This window comes from Lepidochelys kempii, chromosome 12 (genome assembly GCF_965140285.1).
Source record: "Lepidochelys kempii isolate rLepKem1 chromosome 12, rLepKem1.hap1, whole genome shotgun sequence".
NCBI lineage: Eukaryota > Metazoa > Chordata > Testudines > Cheloniidae > Lepidochelys > Lepidochelys kempii.
Window position 1 is genome coordinate 26,336,541 of NC_136391.1, and position 24,099 is coordinate 26,360,639.

The window sequence follows — 24,099 nt, forward strand, 5'->3', positions numbered from 1 at the left end:
CAGCCCAGAGCCCTATCCCACACCCTGAACTCTTCATTTCTGGCCCACCCTGGAGCCCACATTCCCAGACGGAGCCCTCACCCCCTCCCACATCCCAACCCCCTGAGCCAGCCATCTGAAAATGAGTGAGAGAATGACTGTGGGGAGAGCAAGCAACACATGGAGCCGGGGATGGAGTGAGCAGGGCCGGGGCCTCGGAGGAGCGCAGGGGGCTGGGCAAGGGTGTTCGGTTTTGTACGAGTAGAAAGTTGGCAACACTAACTCCATCCCCTTCAGATCACCTGAGTAGAACTATTTCTTCCAGCTCAGGCACCCTTCTTAGCATACCCATTGTTTAGCCAGGCCCAGACATTAAGGCTAACAGCTTCTTTTGGTTTGGTTTTTAGCCTTTTGCGGGATGAGGGTGACATATGTCAGGGGCCCTGTTTGTCTATGGCTAACATACTACACATCGAGGCATTCAACAATACAGCAATTTCATAAAATTAACCAGAATTCATAACTTGTACATAAATTTGTTTTAGTGTAATTATTGTGCACTGTGGCAGAGACTTCTATTAACCTAAGTTTAGCAAAACACCACTGCTGTTAAAATAGCATCTTCATATACATACTGTTTACAGGCCACGGCTGGCTTTTTGTAGCTCTTTTATTTATGTAAAGGACTTACGTAGTAGTTGAATATGGACTTTCCAAAGAACCTTTCTTGTAGGACTGTTAAGTGCTATATAAGATTGAGTTACCTTGCTAGCAGACTAGCTATCCTCCATGGTAATGGTATATTTGGAAATAAGCTGCATGTAAACTTTCTTATATTGACAAAAAAGCTGCTTCCTTCTACAAATTGTTTAAAAAAAACAACACCTGATAAAACTGACAGCTTCCCACATATGTCCTTTCCCTGTAGCACACCCTAAAAATGTTGGTCTGGCTTTAGAAGCACGAAAATATTAGCCCTTCTGTATGAGGTTTGTAAGTCTGAGAGATAGATGGATAGGGCCCAAGTCTGGATTATATTTGGAGGAGGTTTAAAGCTGAATCAGGAGAAGTGGTTGGAGCTGGCAGTGCCCAAATCTTAGAAACTGTTGTTGAGTAAATTTGGTCTAACATGGTGGAAATACTACTTGATCAGCTGAACTCACAAGACTTCCATAACCTTGAATGGTGGAAACTTTACAGCTGTTATCACATCCAAACTGGAACTAGAAAATGAAACACTTTACAGATCTGGATCAAGCTTGGCACCAAACTGTATAAGAGTGTGGTTAGGCTCTTGAGATTTAAACTTAACTATGTTACTTCCACCACCACCAAAAAAAATTCAGAGGAGGTGGAATTCAGGATTCTGGCTTTGGTCTCTTCGGCCTTGCTCATTATTTTCTTTTGTGTACCTTGAACACAATTTAGTTTATTTAAGATGCTGACTTGCTAGTGCTTGCAGAACCTTTCCTTTTTATTTAATACCTTCCCCCTAAAGTTTCCAGGTTTAGGAATAGAATCCCAAATTTATTTGCAGAGTTCAAGCTCTTTGCAGTCATGGTAACTGAGTTTTTGAATCTTAGGCTTTGTCTACATTGACACTTCATCGGCAAAACTTTTGTGATTCAGGGGTGTTTTAAAAAAAACCACACACCCAAATGATAAAAGTTTTACTGACGAACAGCGCTGGTATGAACAGCGCTTTGTCGGCAGGAGTGCTCTCCTGCTGACAAAGCCGCTGCTGCTCATGGGGGGTGAAAGATTTTTGTTGGCAGGAGTTCTCCTGCGGACAAACAGCAGGTACACTGGACGCCTTTTAGTGGCATGGCTTTAGTGGCACAGCCATGTTGCTAAAAGCTGCATAGTGTAGCCATAGCCTCAGCCCTGGTCTACACTATGGGGTTAGGTCAAATTTAGCCGCGTTAGGTCAATTTAAAAATGACTGTGTCCACACAACCAACCCCGTTCCATCGACCTAAAGGGCTCTTAAGATTGACTTCTGTACTCCTCCCCGACGAGGGAAGTAGCACTAAAATCGACCTTGCTGGGTTGATTTGGGATAGTGTGGACACAAATCGATGGTATTGGCCTCCGGGAGCTATCCCCGAGTGCTCCATTGTGATTGCTCTGGACAGCACTTTGAACTCTGATGTACTAGCCAGGTACACAGGAAAAGCTCCGGTAACTTTTGAATTTCATTTCCTGTTTGGTCAGGGTGGTGAACTCAGCAGCACAGGTGACCCTGCAGTCCCCCCAGAATCATAGAGAGTAGAATGTTTCTACGCTCCCCCGTCATCTCCGTCCCTGAGGTTATCGCAGATTAGAAGGCGAAAAAAATGCACTCTCGATGACATGTTTTCTGAGCTCATGCAATCCTCCCGCACTGATAGGGCACAGCTTAATGCATGGAGGCATTCAGTGGCAGAAGCCAGGAAAGAATTGAGTGAGAGCGAAGAGTGGAGGCAGGACGTGATGCTGAGGCTAATGGGGGAGCAAACGGACATGATGAAGCATCTGTTGGGGGAGCAAACGGACGATGAAGCATCTGTTGGAGCTGCAGGAAAGCCAACAAGAGCACAGACCCCCGCTGCATCCACTGTATAACCACCTGCCCTCCTCCACATGTTCCATAGCCTCCTCACCCAGACGCCCAAGAACGTGGTGAGGGAGGCTTCGGGGACCCAGCCACTTCACTCCAGGGGACGGCCCAAGCAACAGAAGCCTGTCATTTAAACAGTTTGATTTTTAGTGTGACTACAATAAGCAATGTGGCCTTGTCCTTCCCTCCTCCTCCACCCCACCCAGGCTACCTTGTCTGTTATCTCTTTTTTTTTTTAATTAATAAAGAGAAAACGCATGGTTTCAAAACAATAGTTACTTTATTTCGAAGGGGGGAGGATGGTTGGCTTACTGGGAATTAAAATCAACAAAGGGGGCAGGTTTGCATCAAGGAGAAATGCACACAACTGTCACACCGAAGCCTGGTCAGTCATGAAACTAGTTTTCAAAGCCTTTCTGATGTGCATCGTGCCTTGCTGTGCTCTTCTAATCGCCCTGGTGTCTGGCTGCTCAAAATCGGACGCCAGGCGATTTGCCTGAACCTCCCACCCCGTCATAAATGTCTCCCTCTTACTCTCACAGATATTATGGAGCACACAGCAAGCAGCAATAACAATGGGAATGTTAGGTTTCAGAGTAACAGCCGTGTTAGTCTGTATTCGCAAAAAGAAAAGGAGTACTTGTGGCACCTTAGAGACTAACCAATTTATTTGAGCATGAGCTTTCGTGAGCTACAGCTCAGGTCTGACCAACAGCGCCAGCGAGCTTTTAAACATTCAAAGGCACATTCTACCACTATTCTGCACTTGTTCAGCCTATAGTTGAACTGTTCCTTACTACTGTCCAGGCTTCATGAACCATGGGAGCAAGGAGCGCAGGAGAGCAGAGTTGCAGCAGAAGCGGTGGAGCCGTACACCATGGACGAGGACTGCGAGCAGTCCTACTGCACCATCTGCTGCAAAGGCACCCACACTGCTGCTGGGTAGCAATGCCAGCTGCTGCAGGTGCTTCTGTGTCGAATGCTTGGAGATCCTGGTAGGGCAAAGTACCTCGGCCAAGGCAAAAGAGCAAGAGCCCTGAAGCTGTTACATGTGTCAACCACAGAAGTGCTATGGGGTGTTACAGCACCAACCGGACTGGAATGTATGGCTGCAAGACTTCTTCATCAGCGACAAAGGACAGGAATATGATGCACCTAAAATCTAAAAAGGCCCGCACATTTCCCAGAGTCACTACCTTTGATAACAGAACGGCAATGATTGCAGTGGCTACTTAGGTCACAGCAGCCCCCGCAGGAGACTTGCCCACAACAGCAACTGTGATGGTGAGCTGAGCAGGTTCCATGCTTGCTGTGGTATGGAGTCTGCATGGGTAACCCAGGAAAAAAGGCGGAAACGATTGTCTGCCGTTGCTTTCACGAAGACGGGGGCGACTGACGACGTACCCAAAACCACCCGCAACAATGTTTTTGCCCCATCAGGTATTGGGAGCTTAACCCAGGATTCCAATGGACAGCGGAGACTGCGGGAACTGTGGGATAGCTACCCACAGTGCACTGCTCTGTAAGTTGATGCTAGCCATGGTAGTGAGGATGCACTCCACTGTCTTAATACGCTTAGTGTGGACATATGCAATCGACTGTATAAAATCGAATTCTAAAAATTGACTTCTATAAAATCAACCTAATTTCATAGTGTAGACATACCCTTAGTGATACAGAGTAGGAGTGGGCAGGAAATCAATCATACTTCTGCTTAGGGTAAAAGGTGTTTTTTTTGCTGGAGAAGCAGTACTGTGTTAGTCATAATATCCAAAATATTCATGTTTGTACCAGCTGTTTTAAATGTGGGAAATGCATGTGCTTTACAAGGCGTGAGACTTGATTTCATACATTGAGTTAGGACCACTGGGTCAAGTAAAATGAAAACAATATATCTGTATTTGAATGCAAGAAAAAGTTTATTTTTTTTTAGATTTTTTAAATGTTTTGTAAAAGCAATTTATTCCTTGTATACTGTATATATGTATTGTACTGTACCACTAATCTAAACAGTCTGGAAATAAAAAATGTCTTGGTAGTGTGACAGTATTACTAAAATTTTGTGGGTATTTTTCAGGCAGAAAAAATGCTGGCCATTTTGTGGTTTTTCTGAAATCATGTGCAATTATGTCATTTAACCAGACAATAAGGCTTTCTGTGGTGCTTTTAGATAAACAGGAAAACGCGCTTTTTACTTTCTGTTTTCATTACAGAACCACCCTTTATTTTTAGTGCTTAAGTTGTTTGATACGCAAAAATAAAGCACACAGTAAATTTTATCATTGATAGGGAAATGTGCCACTAATAATCTTCAAAAAGCTCCTGTTCAAGTTTGGTGTCTGTTGCTACAGGTTTTATTATTTCACTTAAGACAAAATAAATTATTGTATGTGTAACTGATGCAATTGTAATCCATTTACTTGGCCAAGGGCATTTGACTCCTTTGCAAGAGTAATTTTCTTCTATGCTGAGAGTCCAGCATTTTAAAAACCCCACATATTGAAATCCACTGCAAAATAGAATGAAAGCTGCAGTTTATTGCAGCAACCAGTCTTAGTGTAGGGCAGAGTTGAGCACTGTGCAGCCAGTCTGGCAGTCATGTGCTATGTCTACACTACCACGGTAAGTCAACCTATGCTACACGACTCTAGCTACGTGAATAAAGTAGCTGGACTCATCGTACCTTAGGTTGAGTTACCATGGGGTCTACACCACAGGGAGTTGATGGAAGAAAATCTCCTGTCAACTTACCTTACTCTTCTCGTCGGGGGTAGAGTACAGGGGTCAACTGGAGAGCGATCTGCTGTCGATTTGTGGGTCTTTGCTCGACCCGCTAAATCGACCGCTGGTGGATCAATCTCAGAGAGTCAATCCCGGCTGTAGTGTAGACCTGCCCATAGACTAACATAGCTTCAAAATCCTCTGGCCCTCTACTGAAAAACATAAGATTTCTGCCTGCAACGGGTAGAGGAAGCTTGAAAGAACCCTCTGCCCACTAACGTACTTTTCTTTAAAATTTTCCTCTCCACTTTCTTTGTAGCTTAATCCTTACATTTTTATTCTCCAATAACTTCTCTATAAAACTAAGTGTCTGAAGACATTTTATACTCCTGTTTTCCTTATTTCCGGCTGGGCTGGTAGCACTAACTATTAACGTTGTCTGACATATCCCATTATATAGTGCTGTTTTTCAGTTGCTTTTAACTTTGCTAATCTTTAACAGTTTGAACTTAAATTTTTCATGTCTGGCAGAATTTTATTTTATTTATTTATGTATTTAAATTTTAGGCAAAATGGTTCAGCTGTTTCTGAAAACAAGACTGGGGGGAAATACTGTTTTGCCCATGGTTTAAAATATATATTCCTGTGACCTTTTTCTTTGAACTGCTCTAATACCCCATGCTTTGGAGCAGGAACTTGAAATTTGGCAGGGAATGGCTTTTTATTTATTTATTTATTTATTTATTTATTTATTTATTTTTCGGGTTGTGCCTTTTGCCGTCCCTATGAAAATTTGGCCAAGTTTTAAGGCCTTGAAAAGCTGCAGTTTCCATGTGCTCATTAGAGACTTCTTTGACTTTCAGCAGCTAAAATTTTGAAAGATTCCATTCTCACTTAACATGTGCAAGCCTCTTGCAGCTCCTTGTGCTGACCAAATTGCATGTGCATCATCTCAAGTGATTGAGCATGGTCCAGCTGAAGGGTACAGGGGCTCAGAAGGACTTTCTCTGTAATGGATGAACCTGACTGCTTTAGGCCATGCACTGGATCTGAGAGTAGGGATACTCCAATTTTTCACAGGTTAGGTGTTGGCCTAACTCTTCTTCCATTAAAGGCAGTGGTAAAATTCCATTAAGTGGGAGCAGAGTTATGCCAACATTTGAATGCTTTTGAAAGTCTCACCTTTAACTTTACTTTCAATGTTTGTACCCTAAGATGAAGCAGCTGCAATTCCTTTTTATCAATTTTTAATCATGTTTTTCCTCCAAGAAAGGTCAGTGTTGGCCCACTGAGAAAACATGCATAATTCCAAGTTAATGCAATAACATTTTGCTTAAATGATTATGCTAACACCACATGATTTTGTTTTCAGTCCATTTATATAGGAATAGCACTTTACTTAAAAGAGTGTGTGTCACATGTAAATGCCCTTTCTCCTAATAAAGTGCAGTCTACAAGTAATAATTGCTCAAGTTTTAGTACTTTCTTATACGTCATAACTCAGGACTAGGAAATTAACACATTTCGTGCAAAATTCATCATCCTAGGTGTCTTTTACCGTATGTTTGTCTCTAATTTTGTATAAAGGCGATGGTTTCCTTTTAAGCTTACTGTTGAGATGAATACATATGGGAAAATTAGTTCATCAGCAGAACAAAAAGACTCCATATGCTGCACGGTAGTTGCCGGTTGTAATGATCAATCTGACCCAGTTTTTAGCCCCTCCTATCGAATTTTTTTGGTTACTGTGGCACAATTATGTATTGTGTATACTTTAGGAATGGGGTTAGAATTGCACAGAATCATGTACTGTAATCTATCTAGAGAATGTTGTAAAATACATTTATTATAATATAAAACACTTGAAAGCATTTTAAAAAGGCTCTTGGAGCTGTTTTTCGACTGCAGTTATATAAATCATGATGTGTGAGGCTGTTCAATGGAACTTCTAAAAGAGTTTAAAATTTAGCCAATTAACAGCTCAAATTTAGTTGCAAAAGCTTGATATTAATGCTCATGAATAAATTGAAGGTTCATAAAAGCGCTCTCTTCCTTTGAAGTTAGTAATTCAAATTAGTGTCAATTGTGAGGCAGCTATTTACAGTAATGTTAGACTTTATTATGTGTTCATAATGCAAGATCAGGCCACCTCCCGGCAGACTATTCTGCTTTTAGTTTAGCAGACTCTTCACATCAAAGTCTGACTTTTGTATATAGCCACTGTGATTGACAGGTTTTCTTTCTGCTATTTGACCTCAAGGTTGGACCCAAACCTTGCAGTTATATTCAGTGTTTTAACATGTTTGTTTACACTGTGCTCAGTTCTAAAATATTGTTTAGACATACCTGTGATTGCAACATGTGTAGACATACCTGAGCTAGCAGAAATTGATTGTGACTTTTTGTGACTGGACTTTTTTGCTTAGGTGTTTTTTGTAGTAGTGATGGAGAGATTGTGTTTGTAAGGGTTGGATTGAGTTGAGTCTTAGTAAGTGCCTATGTTGTTCTTTAAATCTAAACATATAGTCACACCACAATGAAGAAGTAGACAGAAACAAGACATAATATGAATTTCCTTGAAATTATTGATATTGATACAGAAACCATCAAACACTAATTTAACCATAAATTAAATTTAAATAAAATAATTCCTTCATTAAATCCAAAAGCCAAATGGTATTTATACAACAGCTGTAAACATACCTAAAAAGCCTAACTAATAAGCAATTTACTACATCAAAACAGTAACAAAACATTTATAAGCATTTGATCAAGATACTTACAAACAGGCTAAACCTGGGGTGCTTAGACCCATGTTGGTTGGCTCCAACGTGGTCAGGCAGGTATTAGCAATGAACCCCTTTAAGAGTTTGCTTTTTATACCCTTTCACAAACAAGTGATGGCATTGCCAATTACTGTACTGACTTCAGCTAAAAACCAATTTGAGACAATTTACCCTTTTGTCTAGTGTTAATCTAGATAAGATTCACAGCCTCCTTTCTTCCCAAGGCCTTTCCTTTCTTATCTTCTTCCTCCCTCCTTGCTTACCAGCAGAACAGTGGTAAAGGTTTGAGCTTGTTTATTTAAGATTGTTTTTCTTTGTCTTGTTACTGCAGTTCTTTTACTTTTGGAACCATACGTCCTTCCCATACTACAGGTAATATTTACTATTCTCACAGCCTTCATTGACCTGCTGATTAGGACCTTTTCCCTCCTGGCCACGAACTATAAGAAAATGTTATTTTCTTAATTAAACTTAGGCTAACTTTAATTCTTCAGTTTTATACGTGTCCTGCAAGTGCTTATATGCCCCCCCATTACATTAGTATCATACAAGTTTTAATGTGTTTACCCTGGACATCCATTTGAGGGAGAGAAGTCCTATTATTTCTGTTTTAGATGGGGAACTGGGAACCAGAGACTTGCCCAAGTTCACACAGGAAGTCTGTGGCAAAGCAGAAAATTGAGCCCATGTCTCCTGAGTCCCAGGCTAGTGCCCTAAGCACTGGACCATCTTTCCTCTCACAATAGGGTTTCTCAGATGAGGAGAGGTGAGTCTCTGCCTTAATCAAGGACCATGTTTTAGAGAAGTTATAGAGGGAGAACAAAGAACAGAACATAAAATATTCATATTTTTCTTTTTTTAAAATCTCTAAAGGCATTAGGCAGTAATTACAGAAAATCATGTAGGATATCTAAAACCAGTGTAGGAAGGGATATTGGACATGAACAATTCTGTTTTCACCAACTCATTCCTTTTGGCAGAAGTCCTACGATCCCATAGCTGCCTTGCCCTGGTTAACTTAACATTTCTAACTACAACAGATGTGAGGACCTCACAGAAATTGTTGTGAGAGCTGAAATGGGAGAGCACTTCAAAAAGTGCTAGTCTGATTAAGTCCTGATCATGCCTGACTGAATTGATGAAACTGGTGATACTAGCCTTGAGGCAGGCCAGAGGAGAAAAGTATGTGCTTGGAATAGAGTTATATAGTGTTTGCCAAAGTTGTAATTACTGACTCAGTGTTTAGAGTCTAGGGTAAGAATATGGGAAGAGAATTGTATGCACAGCATTGCCCCATTGAAGTCTCTGGAAGTTTTGCAATTAAGTTCAGTGGGGATAGAATTTCCCCTTCTGTTATGGGTCCAATAGTCTTTTGGTACTCTTTGCTGTTTGATATATAAAGAAGGCTTGAAAGTTATATTTCTCCTAGTGTTTTACATTTAGAAACTAACACAGAAATAGAGTTTAAACAGTCTGACTAAAAACTCCCACCTCCCCATAGTTGCTTAATTTTCATCTCTTAGGACTCTAGTGATGTTATCTTGCTAGTTCTCCAGTCACTGTAGGATCTTCCAGGCTAAACAGAATTTCTGAGAAGCGGGGGAGGGAACACCTTTTTTTGGAGTGAGGCGGGTAATCAAAATCAAACATCCTTTCAGGCCGTTATATATGACACAGATCTGGTTCAACTCCTGTTGGACACTCACTCGACTGCTATGAGGGGATCCACCTCACTGGGCCCCTTGTGCTTTAAGCCTCCAGAGTCGGAATGGAGTCCACACACTGTCCCTGGTGTGGGGTCTCTCGGCATGCTATTGGGATACAGATTCTGTCTAGCATCCCATTCTGAGAACGGAGACCCCACAGACCAACTGCCTAGCCCCTGGGACCGTGCTGGCCCCTTAGACTCCATTGCAGTTTAAACATATTCTCTCCCAGAACTCCAGCCATGTTGGAACCCTGGGTTTACAGTTTACCTCTTCAGGGGCATGTGATAGTGAAGTGAACAGACACAGATAGACTTGGCACAGGATTCTAAAACACCATTGTTCTTTACCTAATAGCATGAGAAACACAGATCCATGTAAAATAATAAACACACCTCTAGGCGTTTCCCTGCCTCAGGTTTTTCACAGCTCTGAAGTGTTCTTTGGGCTTGGGAAGAATCCTCTGGGGTGACTACAATCCTTCCTCTCCAGCTTATGACTTCCCTTCAAAGACACGGAGCCTCCCTCTAGGTCAGCTTTCTCTGACTGGCCAGTTGCAGTTAAACAGCTTTCCCTGGTATGAAAACCTGCCTCTCTCTTTCCCCTCTCCTGCCCAAAGTTCCTGTCCCTGCCTCAGAGAGTCTCTCAAGTTTGTTGCAGCCCCCTACCAACACCTGGTTCCTTTGTTCTGCTGCTGGTGTTCTCCATCTTCGCTTCTTCAGCCCACTGCAGACAAGCTGAAGGAAATAACTTCTCCCTGCTCCAGCCAGCCTCCTTAGCATACCAGTGGTTCAGTCAGAGTGCAGTTGTTAAGGTTGACTCTCCATTGTGCCTTGTTGGTACTCAGTCCTTGTCAGTAAGGGATGGATTCCACATTCACCTAAAGGCTTTCCCTGATAAAGCAATTTTCTAATAATTTCATAGTAAAACCAGGATTCTTACTCTGAACAGATAAAGTTCCCAAATTTTCACAACATACAAAGAACCAAGAAGGCACCTGCCCAATTTTTTTTCCACAAGTTATTTTTAAAGGGGAATTGTCAACATGAAAATTGCATTTATGCCTGAATTATACCTATTATGGTTAAGACTACTATATCTGAGAGATTCCTTTTTTCTAATATTTTAGTTTTGTTCATTTTATGGAGTATATTTCACTCTATCCTCTGCATAGTCAGCTAAGCACCAGTCTTGCAAACACTTAGGACTTATGCATGTCCTTAACTTTACACCTTCATTGAATTCAATGGGATTGTTCCCTGCACAAACTTTAAAGAGTGTAAGCATTTGCAGGATCAGGACTTTAGACTCTTTTTCTCTATGTGAGGCTGTAACTCAACAACAAAGGATCGCGGGGGGGAGGGGAATTAAGTATTTGCAGAAGTAGGGAATTTCAAATCATAACGATAGGGTGAGGTTCATGGAGAACATTTGAAGCTATTCTAAAATTTTTATTTAAACTGACTAGATTTTTAAGTTGACTGACCCTTGAAATAAATGTAATGGGAAAAGGCATTTTAAAATGGTATTGATCCGGATGTTGTTGGTACTAATAAGCAAAATCAGTTGGATATTTTCTGAAAAGACATATGAAGAATTTAAAAGACAAATTCTGAAAAGACTTATGAAGAATTTAAAAAGGAAATAAAATGTTTGCTTTATCGTTTACACTTTATACTGTTGGGCTTAGAAAAGAGAGTTCTTTTTTCGATAGCCCAGGACCAGTGGCTTCGTTGACTTTAGATCAGTATAATTTTGTTACTACAAGTTTTGTAATACACGAAGTACCCAAAAAGTCTTGCCCTAATTCCATTTATTCTTGCTTTCAAGTAGTGCCCTATTCTAAACTAAAATTGTACATTCTTGAGAGTAAACTGATCATGTTCCCAATGGAAATTTCAGGAATACTTGTGGCTATTTTCAAAATGTGGAAATCTATTTATATTTTTTCCATTTGTTTTTTTCCCTAGGTTTTGGCACTGATTGCATTCATCTGCATAGAGACCATCATGGAATGCTCCCCTTGCCAAGGCCTTTATTTCTTTGAGTTTGTGAGCTGTAGCACATTTGTAGTTACTGGAGCTTTATTGCTTATGTTCAGTCTAAATCTTCACACAAGAATACCACAGATCAACTGGAATCTTACAGTAAGTTCTCATCCAAATCTTCATATTGTAAAAATAGCTGAATAAACATTTTAAGTTTGTTCTTTAAACTCTGCCCGTCTTTTACTGAAATTTAAGATCCTGAATAAATGCTATGTATACTGAGTAAAATATATATCTTACTTGTGTCCAATATGAACACCCACGGCGTAGTGAGTCTTTGAAAATGTAATGAGATTATGGGATGTTAAATTAAATAAATCTGGAATTGTCTTCTAGCAATTTCTCCTCCTCTGAAAGAGAGCCTTTTTAGCGGTCCCAACATTTATTATTTATGTCTGAGGTGGGAAAAAAATACTCTTAAACAGTATAACTTTGAGAAATGCTGTCCAAAAAATAATTAGAAATCCATTTTATTAGATCTGTAAATCAATACAAAAAGTTGTTGAAATGTATGGCAAATACGTTTGTAATAACCTGCTGCTGTTTTTTGACACTCCGAGTGAGGGTATATGCTAAATCGCTTGTAAACATGAATGCAAGCATTGTGTTGTTATGGGGGGAAATTGCACTGTCAGCAAGAAGTCAACTGAGTTAACTTGGTTACATACCTAGAGACTATAAGAAACAGACTAGCAGTCTTCATGTTCACAAATACAAGAAATTTGGGGGTGGGGAAAAAATTGCCAGAAACACACATTCATTCTGGGTGTATCTTCATTTTCTTGCTTGCTATGAGCCTAACTTTTAGACGTGGTTGTCTGAAATGAGCACGTATGTCAGCATGTAGATCCACTGAGCACCTACCTCTGTATTAACTTTTGGACATATCTGTTTGCAGCTCATCTGAGGAAATGAGTCTATAGGCTCCTTTGTTCTGGCCTCTGTTCTGTCTTATCACCAGCACTGTAGTAATCTACTATAAGTTGCTGTTGCAGTTGTACATTTAGGCCTGCAGTCCCAGTGGATCAGCCATCCCTAACCTTAGCAAAGCTGCCAGATTTTTGCTGCTCAGTGTGTGACATTTTTTCCAAATTACTTAACAGACAATTTGCATATTTGCAAACAACTTTCATATATCCATAAACATCAACACATCCAGTTCTGAACCATGCTAGTGGTAGGAAATGGAGATGCACAAAAACTGGCAATTGGGGGATGCATAGCTGCATGGGGGAAAGTGGCTGGGGATACTAGGGGGTTCTGAGGAAGTGACTGGGTCGGAAGGTGGATAAGGGTGAATAGTGTCCGGGTAGTAAGCTGAATGAGTTTTGGGAGGAAAGGAAGTTGGGGAAACATGGGGCTTGTGTCAGGGCCCCTCATCTTCTGTCTCCATTCTGGTCTGCCTGCTCCTACCCATGATTCAGCAAGGAGAGGGGAGATGGCTGGCTGCTTGTACCACAGTGGCCCCTGACAATCAACAGTAACAATGGCAGGCCATTCTTGTAGCCCAACTGGATGCATGATGTCTCCACTGTGAGGTGGGAATGTCGGGTAGCGCTGCCAATTGCACGAGAAAGTCATGTGTGATAAATAAGACTTGGCAGCTCTGCTTATGATGACCTCATTATTGCCTAGGATGTAGCGTAAATACTAGATTTCATGCATATTACTCTGAAGCAAGCCTGACAATGACTGCTGGGTAATACAGATAGTATTCATGACTCAGCTAAAGACTGCTTCTTGAAGAAGCCCGAACATCTATTTTTTTAAAAAAAAATTCTGATAGAAATAAATCGGCATGTGTGGATCAGAACTGCCCTCGTGTACAGCCACGTAACTCCATTGACCTCAGTGGTTTTGTATAGATAAGCATAAATCATGGTGGGATTTGGCCCTGCATGTTAGTTAGTGCTTTTACTGCTTGCAAGAGGATTTTGACTGGATCATGAATGCACTTGGGTAGAGAAGGTTGACCTGAGGCCCCTCCCCAACCCCCTCCAATAATGCAGTAAATGTGAACTGTTTAAGTACAAGGTCCTTTCAACCACTCTTGGTACTTACTGGTTTGAATAGTCAAGTGATGACAAATATAGTTGTACTCAGAATGAGAAATCCATCTCTAGCATAAGACTCTGATAGAGATCTTTGAAAAGAAGGGATTTAAAATCTATTAACTAAAAATAGAGCGTTTTGTTTGGGTTTTCGGTTTATTGTATTGCTGTTCTAATAGTGAACTGAAGGTTTATTTTAGGGCTTTATTCCATCTGCCCAAACTAAAAGGTATAATTTCAGTTATATTGTAGTTATGATCTGTAGTACTGGATTTAGTAAGAATTCTTACTGAAGATACTTCCCCTACATTTGCATACATACACAGTAGTGTTTGACATGGGAGAGCTTGTAGCAATACCTGACAGTGTAGTGCATGGACCTACCTTGTATGAAATTGTGATAGACTATTAGTATTCAACTGATTTGACTAGGGTATTTTGACCAAATTTCTATGTCTTGTCTTAAAACACTATGCTGAAGTCTGTCTGCCCATAGGTACTATTTTAGTGAAGTATAAGGTATACAGTACTGTATTGAGTGGCCAGAGCGCAGCCTGAAGGCCACAAATGGAGTGGATTGCAGATGCCCTTGCTTCACTACCTAGGTGTGGTCAACAGAGACATACAGTAATACTTCAGTAGCATTTCTATAGCACTTTCTGTTCAAGTATTTCAGTGTGTTTTACAAACACCAAGTAAACTTTGCACTACTACTCTTGTGAGATAAGTACTTTTTATAACCCACATAATAACTGAGACTGTGGCTTGGTCTACACTACCAATTTATGTCAGGATAACTACATCACTCTTGGGGATGTGGAATACCTATGCAGATGGGTGAAGCTCTCCCGTTGGCATAGGTAGCATCTTCACTAAGCACTACAGCACAGTGCTGCAAGTGTAGACAAGTCCTCAGAAGGGTTAAAGACTGGTGTAAGGGCACAGATGCAAATTTTCCAAAGTTATACAGGAAGTCTGTGGCAGAGCTGCAAATAGACCTGGAAATTGCTGACTCCCAGTAATCCAAGACCATCCTTGTTCCCCAGCTCTCCATGTTGAGGTAAGCACTTGCAGGATAGTTTGTTGGGACCTGTGGTCTGGAGAATTCTACGCTGCAATCTTAATAATTAGGATAGCTCCTGGCTGCTCTGGTATGCATGCAAATTGAGGCCTTCAAGCTCCTGGCACAGTTGGGCAAAGTTAGGATGCCCCTGTAGTACAAGAAGAATTTTATCTGTGCTTTCTGGCTACATTGATTTTGTCTTATGCAATTCAGCAATTTCAGATGAAATATGTTTGGTGTTTCTAATATAGGCTGTACACACATTAACCGTATTTTGTTCATGTGGCAGATTGTGTGCTTTACATTTTTTTCTCAGAGAAAATATTGTGGTGCTTTTTCTATAATCTGACAGTTATTTTAGGAATTATGCCACCTTTCATGTTTGACACAATCTACTAAAAGCATTTTCAATAATGACAACCTTCATCATTTCTCAACAGTGTTCAGGAGCCCATGCATATTCCTATCTATTTACAGTTTCATTAGTTTCAGTACCTGTTCAGTTAATCATCAATTTCAGGATGGTGTTTCCTTATCTAAAGGCTAACTGAAGGTTTTTGAAGTTCAATGTAACATAGTTACAGAGGCTGCTCTGGCAGTACAGAGGTTCAAACATGCCACATTATTTTTAGCCTTTTGAGTAATTTGTAGTGTTATGACTCTTTCCTAACCTTATCTGAGATGCAGCCATCTGTATAACAAACTTCCTGTGCAAACAGTTTATCCTCAATAAACCTAGAAATTAAAGAAGAAAATAATTAGGTCATCTAGTCCACTCCCATGGGCCCTGTAGTATGTTGTAAAAATTGGTCTTTCTTTATGGATCAGTTGATCAATGCCCCAGCATTTTACCATGGGCCATAGATGGTAGCAAACTGGGCATCTGTGCCAGCAAAGATGCATCAGCTGCTGCTGGTTGGGTGTAGCAAACTGAGATTATGCAGATTTTCAGTAAATAACCTTTTTTCATTTAATATCCGGAAACATTGAGACTACGTCTTCGTTTTAACCCCCATTCTATCTGTTCATTGAAATAGTACTTGAAACCCATAGCCTACAGCATAAGAGTACAGCATACAAATATCATGTTTTCTTTGGGGAGCAAATTTGCATCTGTGCCCTTACACCAGTCTTATCCATAACTAGGCCAGCCTGTTAGTGACAGTAATCCTTACTAGCAATACCAGTGTTTACTACAATAAGAAAAAATGCTCCTCTGTCTATGGTAAAAATGCACCAGTCTGCTAACATCTAGCATAGATACGCAAATATTACAAAATACATCATTTTGTGGCTCTTACATTTTCAGCCATTTCAGCAACAGTGTTTTGTTTTCATCCTAATTAGAAATGCAACTGCCACCTAAATGTTATTGAGATGCAGTCTATGAAAGGAACGTGGGATTTCTGGAGCTAGGAAAGAAACTTCTCTGGAAAGAGCTAAAAATTGTATATCTGTGACAGTGAGATAAAAAAATGGATCAGTCATTCCTCTGTACTGCGTAGGATTATCAACATTACCATGAGATGTGAGGACTTGGGGGAAATGACCATGGAAATTTCCATTTCCCTCAGTGATACACAGCTGAGATGTTCATGCTCTTTTGCAAGGATACTTGAACGTAGCATCAAGGAATGTGATGTATGCTTCTACACATGTTCCAGATATTCCATAGGCATTGTAACTGCTTAGAAATGTTTCAAACAAATTACTCATAACAAAGTGGTTAGTATAACTACATTTGGCAAAGTGTGTTCATTATCTGTTTATTATCTGAATCATAAGCTACTTGGACAGGGTGAAATACATAAGTGAGGTACAAGTGGAATTTGTTGTGGGTTTGCATACAGAGGGTCATAGTTTGGCAGAACTATGTTGAAACACACAATGACATGGAACACAAACAAGGATTGTATGACTAGTTTGGACCAAGAGTGGAAAATGTAACAAAAGAACATAAAATCTAGAAGTTTTGAAAGCCCTGCACCTGGGTTACCAGGTATATAGTCTCAGTATTAGAATCTTGTCCTATGTTGCCATAGAGGACGATTGTTACTACAGAGATCTGCAGTAGTTTTACAATAATTTCCCAAAGCCACAATGTCTCTGTCAGAACTAAGAGAAATCAAGACTTCCTCAGTAAAGATGGGGGTGGTGAGTTTGCAGATCATCATTAATTGCTGTAGCAGGCAGTCCAGCATGCTAAAGTTCAGCAATCTCTTGGATGAGGGGGTATAAGCAGAGTTGTTGCAGATACAGATCTTTAGTTATTCTATCAATAAAATGGACTTCTTTGTGACTTAGTATGTCACATTTAATTTCTGCTTACATAACTAGTTGCTCCAACTAGAATGTTTATTATACTGTTGAGTATCTGACTTTGGTTATATCTATTCATGTTAGTCAGTGATTTGTTTATATCTAAAACAAACACAAAGCCAGCAATTTTCAAGCATATTAGAAGATCAGCATGTATTAGGGTTTTTAACATCAAATCTGCCTGGATTGCAATGTTGGCTCTTGTTTCCCTCAATTCTGTGTCCAATACCAGTTAACAAACACAGGTTCATTGAACATGAAGATTGAGCACTGGATATTCATGTTGCTTGAAAACATGCTTCAGCAGGTTTGTAGAGTTTTTTAGAAAAGCTGCAGAGGGGAACAATGGGATCAAATGTCCAAGTAGGTGACAGCAAAATAAGTGATGTTGCTCTGAAGAAACTGTTTTATTATATCAGTCTTGGCTTTAAATATCTCAATTACGAAGTTGTAGGTTAAAGAGCATCACAGAGGAGACTTTTAAAGAACACCAGACTTTTTCTACTTTTAGATATTGAATGGGAACCTGCAAAAGTTGTCTTTAATCTTTATTTCTGCCAAGAAAGAGGTTGTCACAGTTCAGGGCAACTATACCTGTATTCTGCCTCCATGGTCCTGCAGAGGCACCTGTTCTTAGGATTTGGGCTCCCCATTCATACCTCTCTTGGGCAGAGACATGGGTCTCTCTCTCCCTCCTGAGTGGGGTATTTCCAGACTGCACAGTTTGCTGCCTACATTGGGAATTCCCCAGCAAGTCAGAGTGCTTCAGCTGGTCTGCTTTGCCTTCTCTTCAAAGGCTATAAATAGCATAATTGCCCGTAGGTATAAGCTTTTCCTAAGCAAGCTCACTTATTCTTACGGTGAAAGCACTATGGAGAAAACATATTAAAAACAATAAAATAACCTGCACTCATGCTAGTAAGCTTACCATAAATCACCCCAGCTCCAAAAATGGCTCTGACTGGTGATCAATTCTTCAAACCCACCAAGGGGTTTTTCTGCAGTTACAAGTTCATAACCACCTGGGCTCAGAACAAGCACACCCATCAATAGGTCAAGTTCTTCCAACCCTTTCCAGGAAGGATTGGTACAGTGCTTTGGATAGAAGGTCCTGTCCATTTGCGCGATCAGGCGCTGAGTCAGTTTAAACTCAGGCTGTTTATCCAAAAGTCCTTTCTTTGTTGGTTTGCTAGAGAATCCAGTTTGAATCAGGATATGCAAATCTCACCAGGAAGTGGTACCTCTTGTGAGGTGTTAAAATCTGAGTTAATTTGACTAATCGCTGCTCACTATTTTTAGTTGTTGGAGAGCTGTAGTCCTCCTCCCCTATGGAATTACATACAATCCCTGGCCCAAAATGATATATAAACTTTATTGAGTAAAGTTTAACTTAATTCAGTAAAGTTTATCCAGGATACTGCAGGAAATTGCCATATCTGTCACAGCGATGTCCTTTAAGAAGATGCATCATTTTCATGCTCTTAATTTATGAGCCATTGTCAGGGTTTATTATATGCTGTAGGCTTGTGTTCTAGGTGCACCATCCCCATTAGATGTTTCACAATTTTCTAATTGTCGTGGGTGGTGCGTTCTTCTGCTAAGGATGCCCTAGTAAAACTTTAGCTTAAATGCAAGGAGTACTACTAGCACTTGGCTTCTATTGCCAGTGATGTGTACAACAAAGCCAGTGAAACGGCACAATTTGTCACTCTTATACAAGAAACACTGCTTCCTGCAAAGCGTATGCAAACACCCAGAAACGGCGAGAGCTATATAAGGACGAAATCATCGGACCCTGCTCGCCTCTTCCAATGCCACAAAATCATGTCTTGTCCCTTAAAATACTAGCCAAGATTTTCAGATGCAACTAGTGATTTTTCAGATACCTAATTCTTCTATTTGCCCAATTTGAGATATCTTTAAAGTGGCCTGATTTTCAGAAAGTGGTGAACTCCCAAAATCATTAGTCATTTCTGAAAATGTTGGCTGTTGACTGTCTTGCCAGGGGTGGGACCCCATCCCATTTGGACAAATTTCTAACATGAATCCTGAATTCTTTTAGTTGCAGTATTTGAATACATTCTTTGTTGCATGGGTAAAAATAAATTAATACGGAGGTGAGAGGGGTGGGAATTGGATTCTAACACCATTAATTTGGTTGTTTCTTTATACGATTTATTTTTACTTTGCAAACCATGTTTCCATTAGTAACTGCACTGCAAGTGATCATATGATGCTTAATAACATGACTACACAGTAAAATTATGGGGTGATCAGGGAGAGTGTGTTCAGCAGACTGACTGGTATGCGTATAAACGTCAAATTGATAGCTACACACAGGAACAAGGAGAAAACAGTCCAAACCTTGTAAAGTAAAGTGATGGTTTGGGGAAAGAATTAGAGACATTGGACAATGAAAATGAAGCTAAAAGGAAATGTTAGTTTTAGCTCTCTATTTTGCAGAAACTAACTGGGAGAGTGGTAGACCTCAAACTTCTATAACAGGTTTTTGACAAACTCATTCCACTGAAATGCAGGTTTCTTTTCCAGATTATATACATTTAGATGGAAGTTAAAATAGTTAAATGTAAGCTTTTTGGATTTCAAGAATTGAATGGCAAAGAGGAGGATTCTGTAAAAACGCCCCTATAAAATAAGTATCCTTGTAAATGAATTTTAAAAATACGTGATTTGCCTTTACATAGCTTCTGATGGCTCGTGCAGTCTAACTGTTTTCATCCAGAATTTCTCCTGGAAAATTACATGTGTTCAGGTTTGGAGATGAGTGGGTGAGGGCACGTGGCTGCCGCTGCCACCACTGGCAAGAGAGCCAGCTCCTGGCAATGGACCCAATCTGGAGTGCTTAATGGAAAGGCTCTTTCCCTATCTGTTCCTTTGCAGCTCTTCAGAAGTTACTTCCTGCCTATCAGCAGCAACAGACTTCTTCAAATTCACAGCCTCTGTTCAGTCTCTCCACTCCAGTTAGGCCTCTGGTTCTCTCTGCTTGTCCATGCTTGACTCTTAAACGTGAAAGACTATGGGATGATTAAATAGCACATTAGAGCATCTTGGATTGCCTCTTCTGTCAGCTGCCTGGACACTGCTTTGTTGTGCCCTGCTCTGCTGCTTATGTCATTCAGCCCTGCCTCAGGAAGTGGACAAGAAGTCTGAAGACTCAAAAATGCAATTAAAGTAAAACCTTGTCTTAATTTCACAGTTGAAGAAATGGGTGGTAACGTAGGTCTCACACAGTTAAATTCAGTGTGACTGAAGATTGGATCACAACATTTTTTAATGAGACCTTTATCTGCTCAGCCGCTATTGTAATTCCCTGCTTGTACAGTTTCCTGGAAGAGTATAATTTGTTCTAAGGCAATACCTCCGTAAACATCTGCAAAACTAACTCGTTACGGTCTTTCACAACCTTCCCAAAACTCTCCTTTTCTACGATGCCTATTAAAAAAAAATGACAACCGGCTGCTGGCGTTCTGAGACCACTGCTTATCATGGTGACAAATACTGACTTGTTTCTTTGAACTCCCCCCTTTGGTCTGTATCCATCTGTTGTCCTTGTCTTATATTGTAAGCTGTTTGGTGCAGAGACTGTCTTTTTGTTCTGTTTGTACAGCACCTGGGATCGTGATCCGTGACTTAGGCTCCTAGGTACTGTAGTACTACAAATAATAACTCCAGATCGCTCCCCCCCTCTTGTCTCCTGCTCTGCCATTCAGCATTGCTGAGATTTTTGAGCCAGACCAATACCCATCCTCATCAGGTAGTTTGCCACCTAGTTACTAATATGTGCACTTTCTGTCAGTTGTGGGCACAAAAAATGTGACACAGTGCTAAATATGTAGCATACAATGGGGATGAGACTTTTGAAAATAAGCCCTGTGGACCTACTGTTGTTAGTCAAATACCTGCCCCGTGGATACTACATTGAAAGTGTCACTATCTAACAAATTTTAGATGCTTCTTTCATTTTGATTAGGACAGTTAATCTGACTATTAGATAACAAATCATGAGCAAGCAACAGCAAATCAATCTGTCATTAAATTATTCCTGAGAGACTAAAGGAGCAGTAGCAGACTAGAGTGGATTTGACTCAGATCCTAGGATTTATTCTGTTATGGACAGCAGCTTTGAACACCATTTTATGGCGCAACTTGCTGTCTCATGAGTTTGCTGTAATTTCAGCTGAAATTCTTCTATCTGTGTGATGTGGTTTTACTTTGTCTATAAATACAATGGTAAAAACTTCAGTTACATCGTGGCCGGATTTGAAACTATATCTTTTTTCAATTAGTTTTTTCTTTTTTATTGTTATGGTTACTTATTTTGTCATCTTACTATATAATTTTTTTTTTTTTTTACAAAACATCTTTTGCTTCTATAATCTTCACCATAGCTTCCTCTCTTCCTTTGGGCTTTAGCTTTTTCAGACCAGATTTTAGCATTTAAAGTTTGAGGCTGTCATGTTTTTCATTTGAAATGAGAAGCACTGCTTTTTTCAGAGGGAGAAACTTGATAACTTCCTTGAAAAATTCAATAGAATATGATAACAAATACTTTCTTCCGTTTAGACAGTCTCTCCAACTACCACCCTGCCTCCAAGCTCTCCTTCCTAAGAAAACTCATGGAGAAATGTAAGGACAGCCAAACTTAAGCAGCATTTCACATTCTGTCCTAGACCTCTCACAGTCAGACTTCAGACTAGCCTATGACATGGCAATTGGTCTTGAGGCACTGACTGGTCTTTCTGTTTATGGGCAGGGCAGAACTCCTTGCCTGTGCTACTCCGTATCCTTTTACTTGGATGTTCAGGTACAGAGTTTAAGGTCACAAGAGATCGATCATCTAGCCTCATCTCCTGTATACCACAGGCCATTAAATTTCACCCAGTTACCCCTGTGTTGAGCCTAATAACTTGTTTGGCTAAAGCATACCTTCCCGAAAGACATCCAGTTTTGATTTGAAGACATCAAGAGATGGATATCCTACCATTTCCCTTGGCAGTGTATTCCAGTGATTAATCACCCTCACTGTTTAAAAATGTGTGCCTTAATTCCAATTTGAATTTGTCTGGCTTCAGCTTTCAGCCCTTGGTTCTGGTTATGCCTTTGTACATGAGTTAGTGGTTCCCAAACTCTTTGCTAAGGCGACCCACCAAATGCTTTTTTTTTTTTTTTGTGACCCACCGAGATCCAACTTCATGAGGAATTGGCGGGGGGCACAAAATCATAGACCAATGTCCTCATCCTTCTGTGATGACCAACCACTATGCCCATACTGGCACCAACCACTTGCAGCAGCATCTCTGCCCCGACACTACAATCTTAATTACAGCCTGGAGTGGAGGAGAGCCTGGGTGAGAGCAAGCTCATCCTGTAGGGCTGTGCTCTGGGTATTTTGGCCTGTCCCCGCTCTATCCATCATGACGGAGGAGTGGCTGCACCAAATTTGAGTTAGTGATGCTGAGGCCTCGTATGCTAGGTCTCAGCACCCAGAGCAAAGAGCCAGGCTCTTCACTCCAGCAGAGAAAGGTATGATGGGTTCTTCAATCTAGCAGATAAAGGTACAACAACAATCCAATGGCTGGAAATTGAAGCTAGACAAATTCAGACTGGAAATAAGGTGTACATTTTGAATACAAAGAATAATTTATCATTGGAACAATTAACCAAGGATCATGGTGGATATTCCATCACTGGCAATTTTCATATCAAGACTGGATGTGTTTCTAACAAATATGGTCTAGGAATTATTTTGAGGTAGTTCTGTGGCCTTGCATTTTGCAGGTGGTAAGACTTAGATGATCACAATGGTTCCTTCTGGCCTTAGAATCTCTGAACCAGGTCACGACACCCGGAAAGGTCAGGAGCCACCATTGTAGGGTGGACTTTCTCTCAAACTCCAAACCACCCCCACTGCACCCAACCAGCTGGGCCTCTGCACTGGGCCCACAAACTATCTACAGCCATCCCAATCATGACCCACTGTTTGGGAAATACTGCACCAAATTAAAGAGACTCTTAGTACCTTCTCTCTGTGTGGCTACTTATCTGCTGTAATCAAGTCACCTCTCAGTTGTTTGTTGTTTTTCCTTTTAAAAAAAAAAAAAAAAAAAGCTAAACTCTACGTTTGGTAATATTAAAATGAATGTTGTTTGATTGGGCCCAGTTCACTGAGCGATCCAGATTATTCTGAGCGATTGCCCTACCCATATCGTTATTTGCCACTCCATTGATCTTTGTCATCTGCAAACTTTATCAGAAGTGATTTTATATTTACCTCCAGATCACTGATGAAAATGTTGAATAGCATCAGGCTTAGGCGTTACTGACCTCTTTACAAGACTTAGCTGAAGTGGACAGTGCAACACTGTGATGACTTGAGTCATTCCCCTCAAACAGGACCCAAAGACGAGTACTGAGCAGCTCTCATACTAGGGATCAGTAGTGTCTGTTTTCTCCTCCACTTGGAGAGGTTGTGAAATGCTGCTTGCTCCCTGAAAGCAGTAAGTGGACATCTTTATTTTTTGGATGGTAAAGCCTTCAAGATAGGAACTGTGCCTTCATGTATACTTGTTCAGCATCTATGCCTAGGCTCCTGATCTTGGTTGTAATACTCCTTGGCAAATATAACCACTATCACTTCAGGCTTGCCTGGGTATACTTTGAGGTAGCTACTCTTTAGACAGGTGTTGGTCACATGCAAGCATTTTGATATCTTTGGTCACTGACCTGTCCCTCCATTTGTCCAGGTAGCCTGGCAGTCTTACTGCAGTCATCACTGATTCTGGATACAGGTTGCAACAGTAGTGAAC

General features: G+C 40.6%; 1 protein-coding gene across 3 annotated transcripts in view; it reads left to right on the forward strand.

Moving 5' to 3' along the window:
* CMTM4 (CKLF like MARVEL transmembrane domain containing 4) overlaps positions 1 to 24,099 on the forward strand; it is a 59,607-nt gene that overhangs the window by 19,303 nt on the left and 16,205 nt on the right. For all 3 annotated transcript variants that reach the window (XR_012154516.2, XM_073307964.2, XM_073307962.2), the window contains exon 2: positions 11,762 to 11,938. Coding sequence is in view for 2 of the 3 variants with exons in the window: in XM_073307964.2 (XP_073164065.1) it covers positions 11,762 to 11,938 (177 nt within the window). In the remaining variant the exon portion in view is untranslated. The remainder of the gene's footprint in view (positions 1 to 11,761; positions 11,939 to 24,099) is intronic.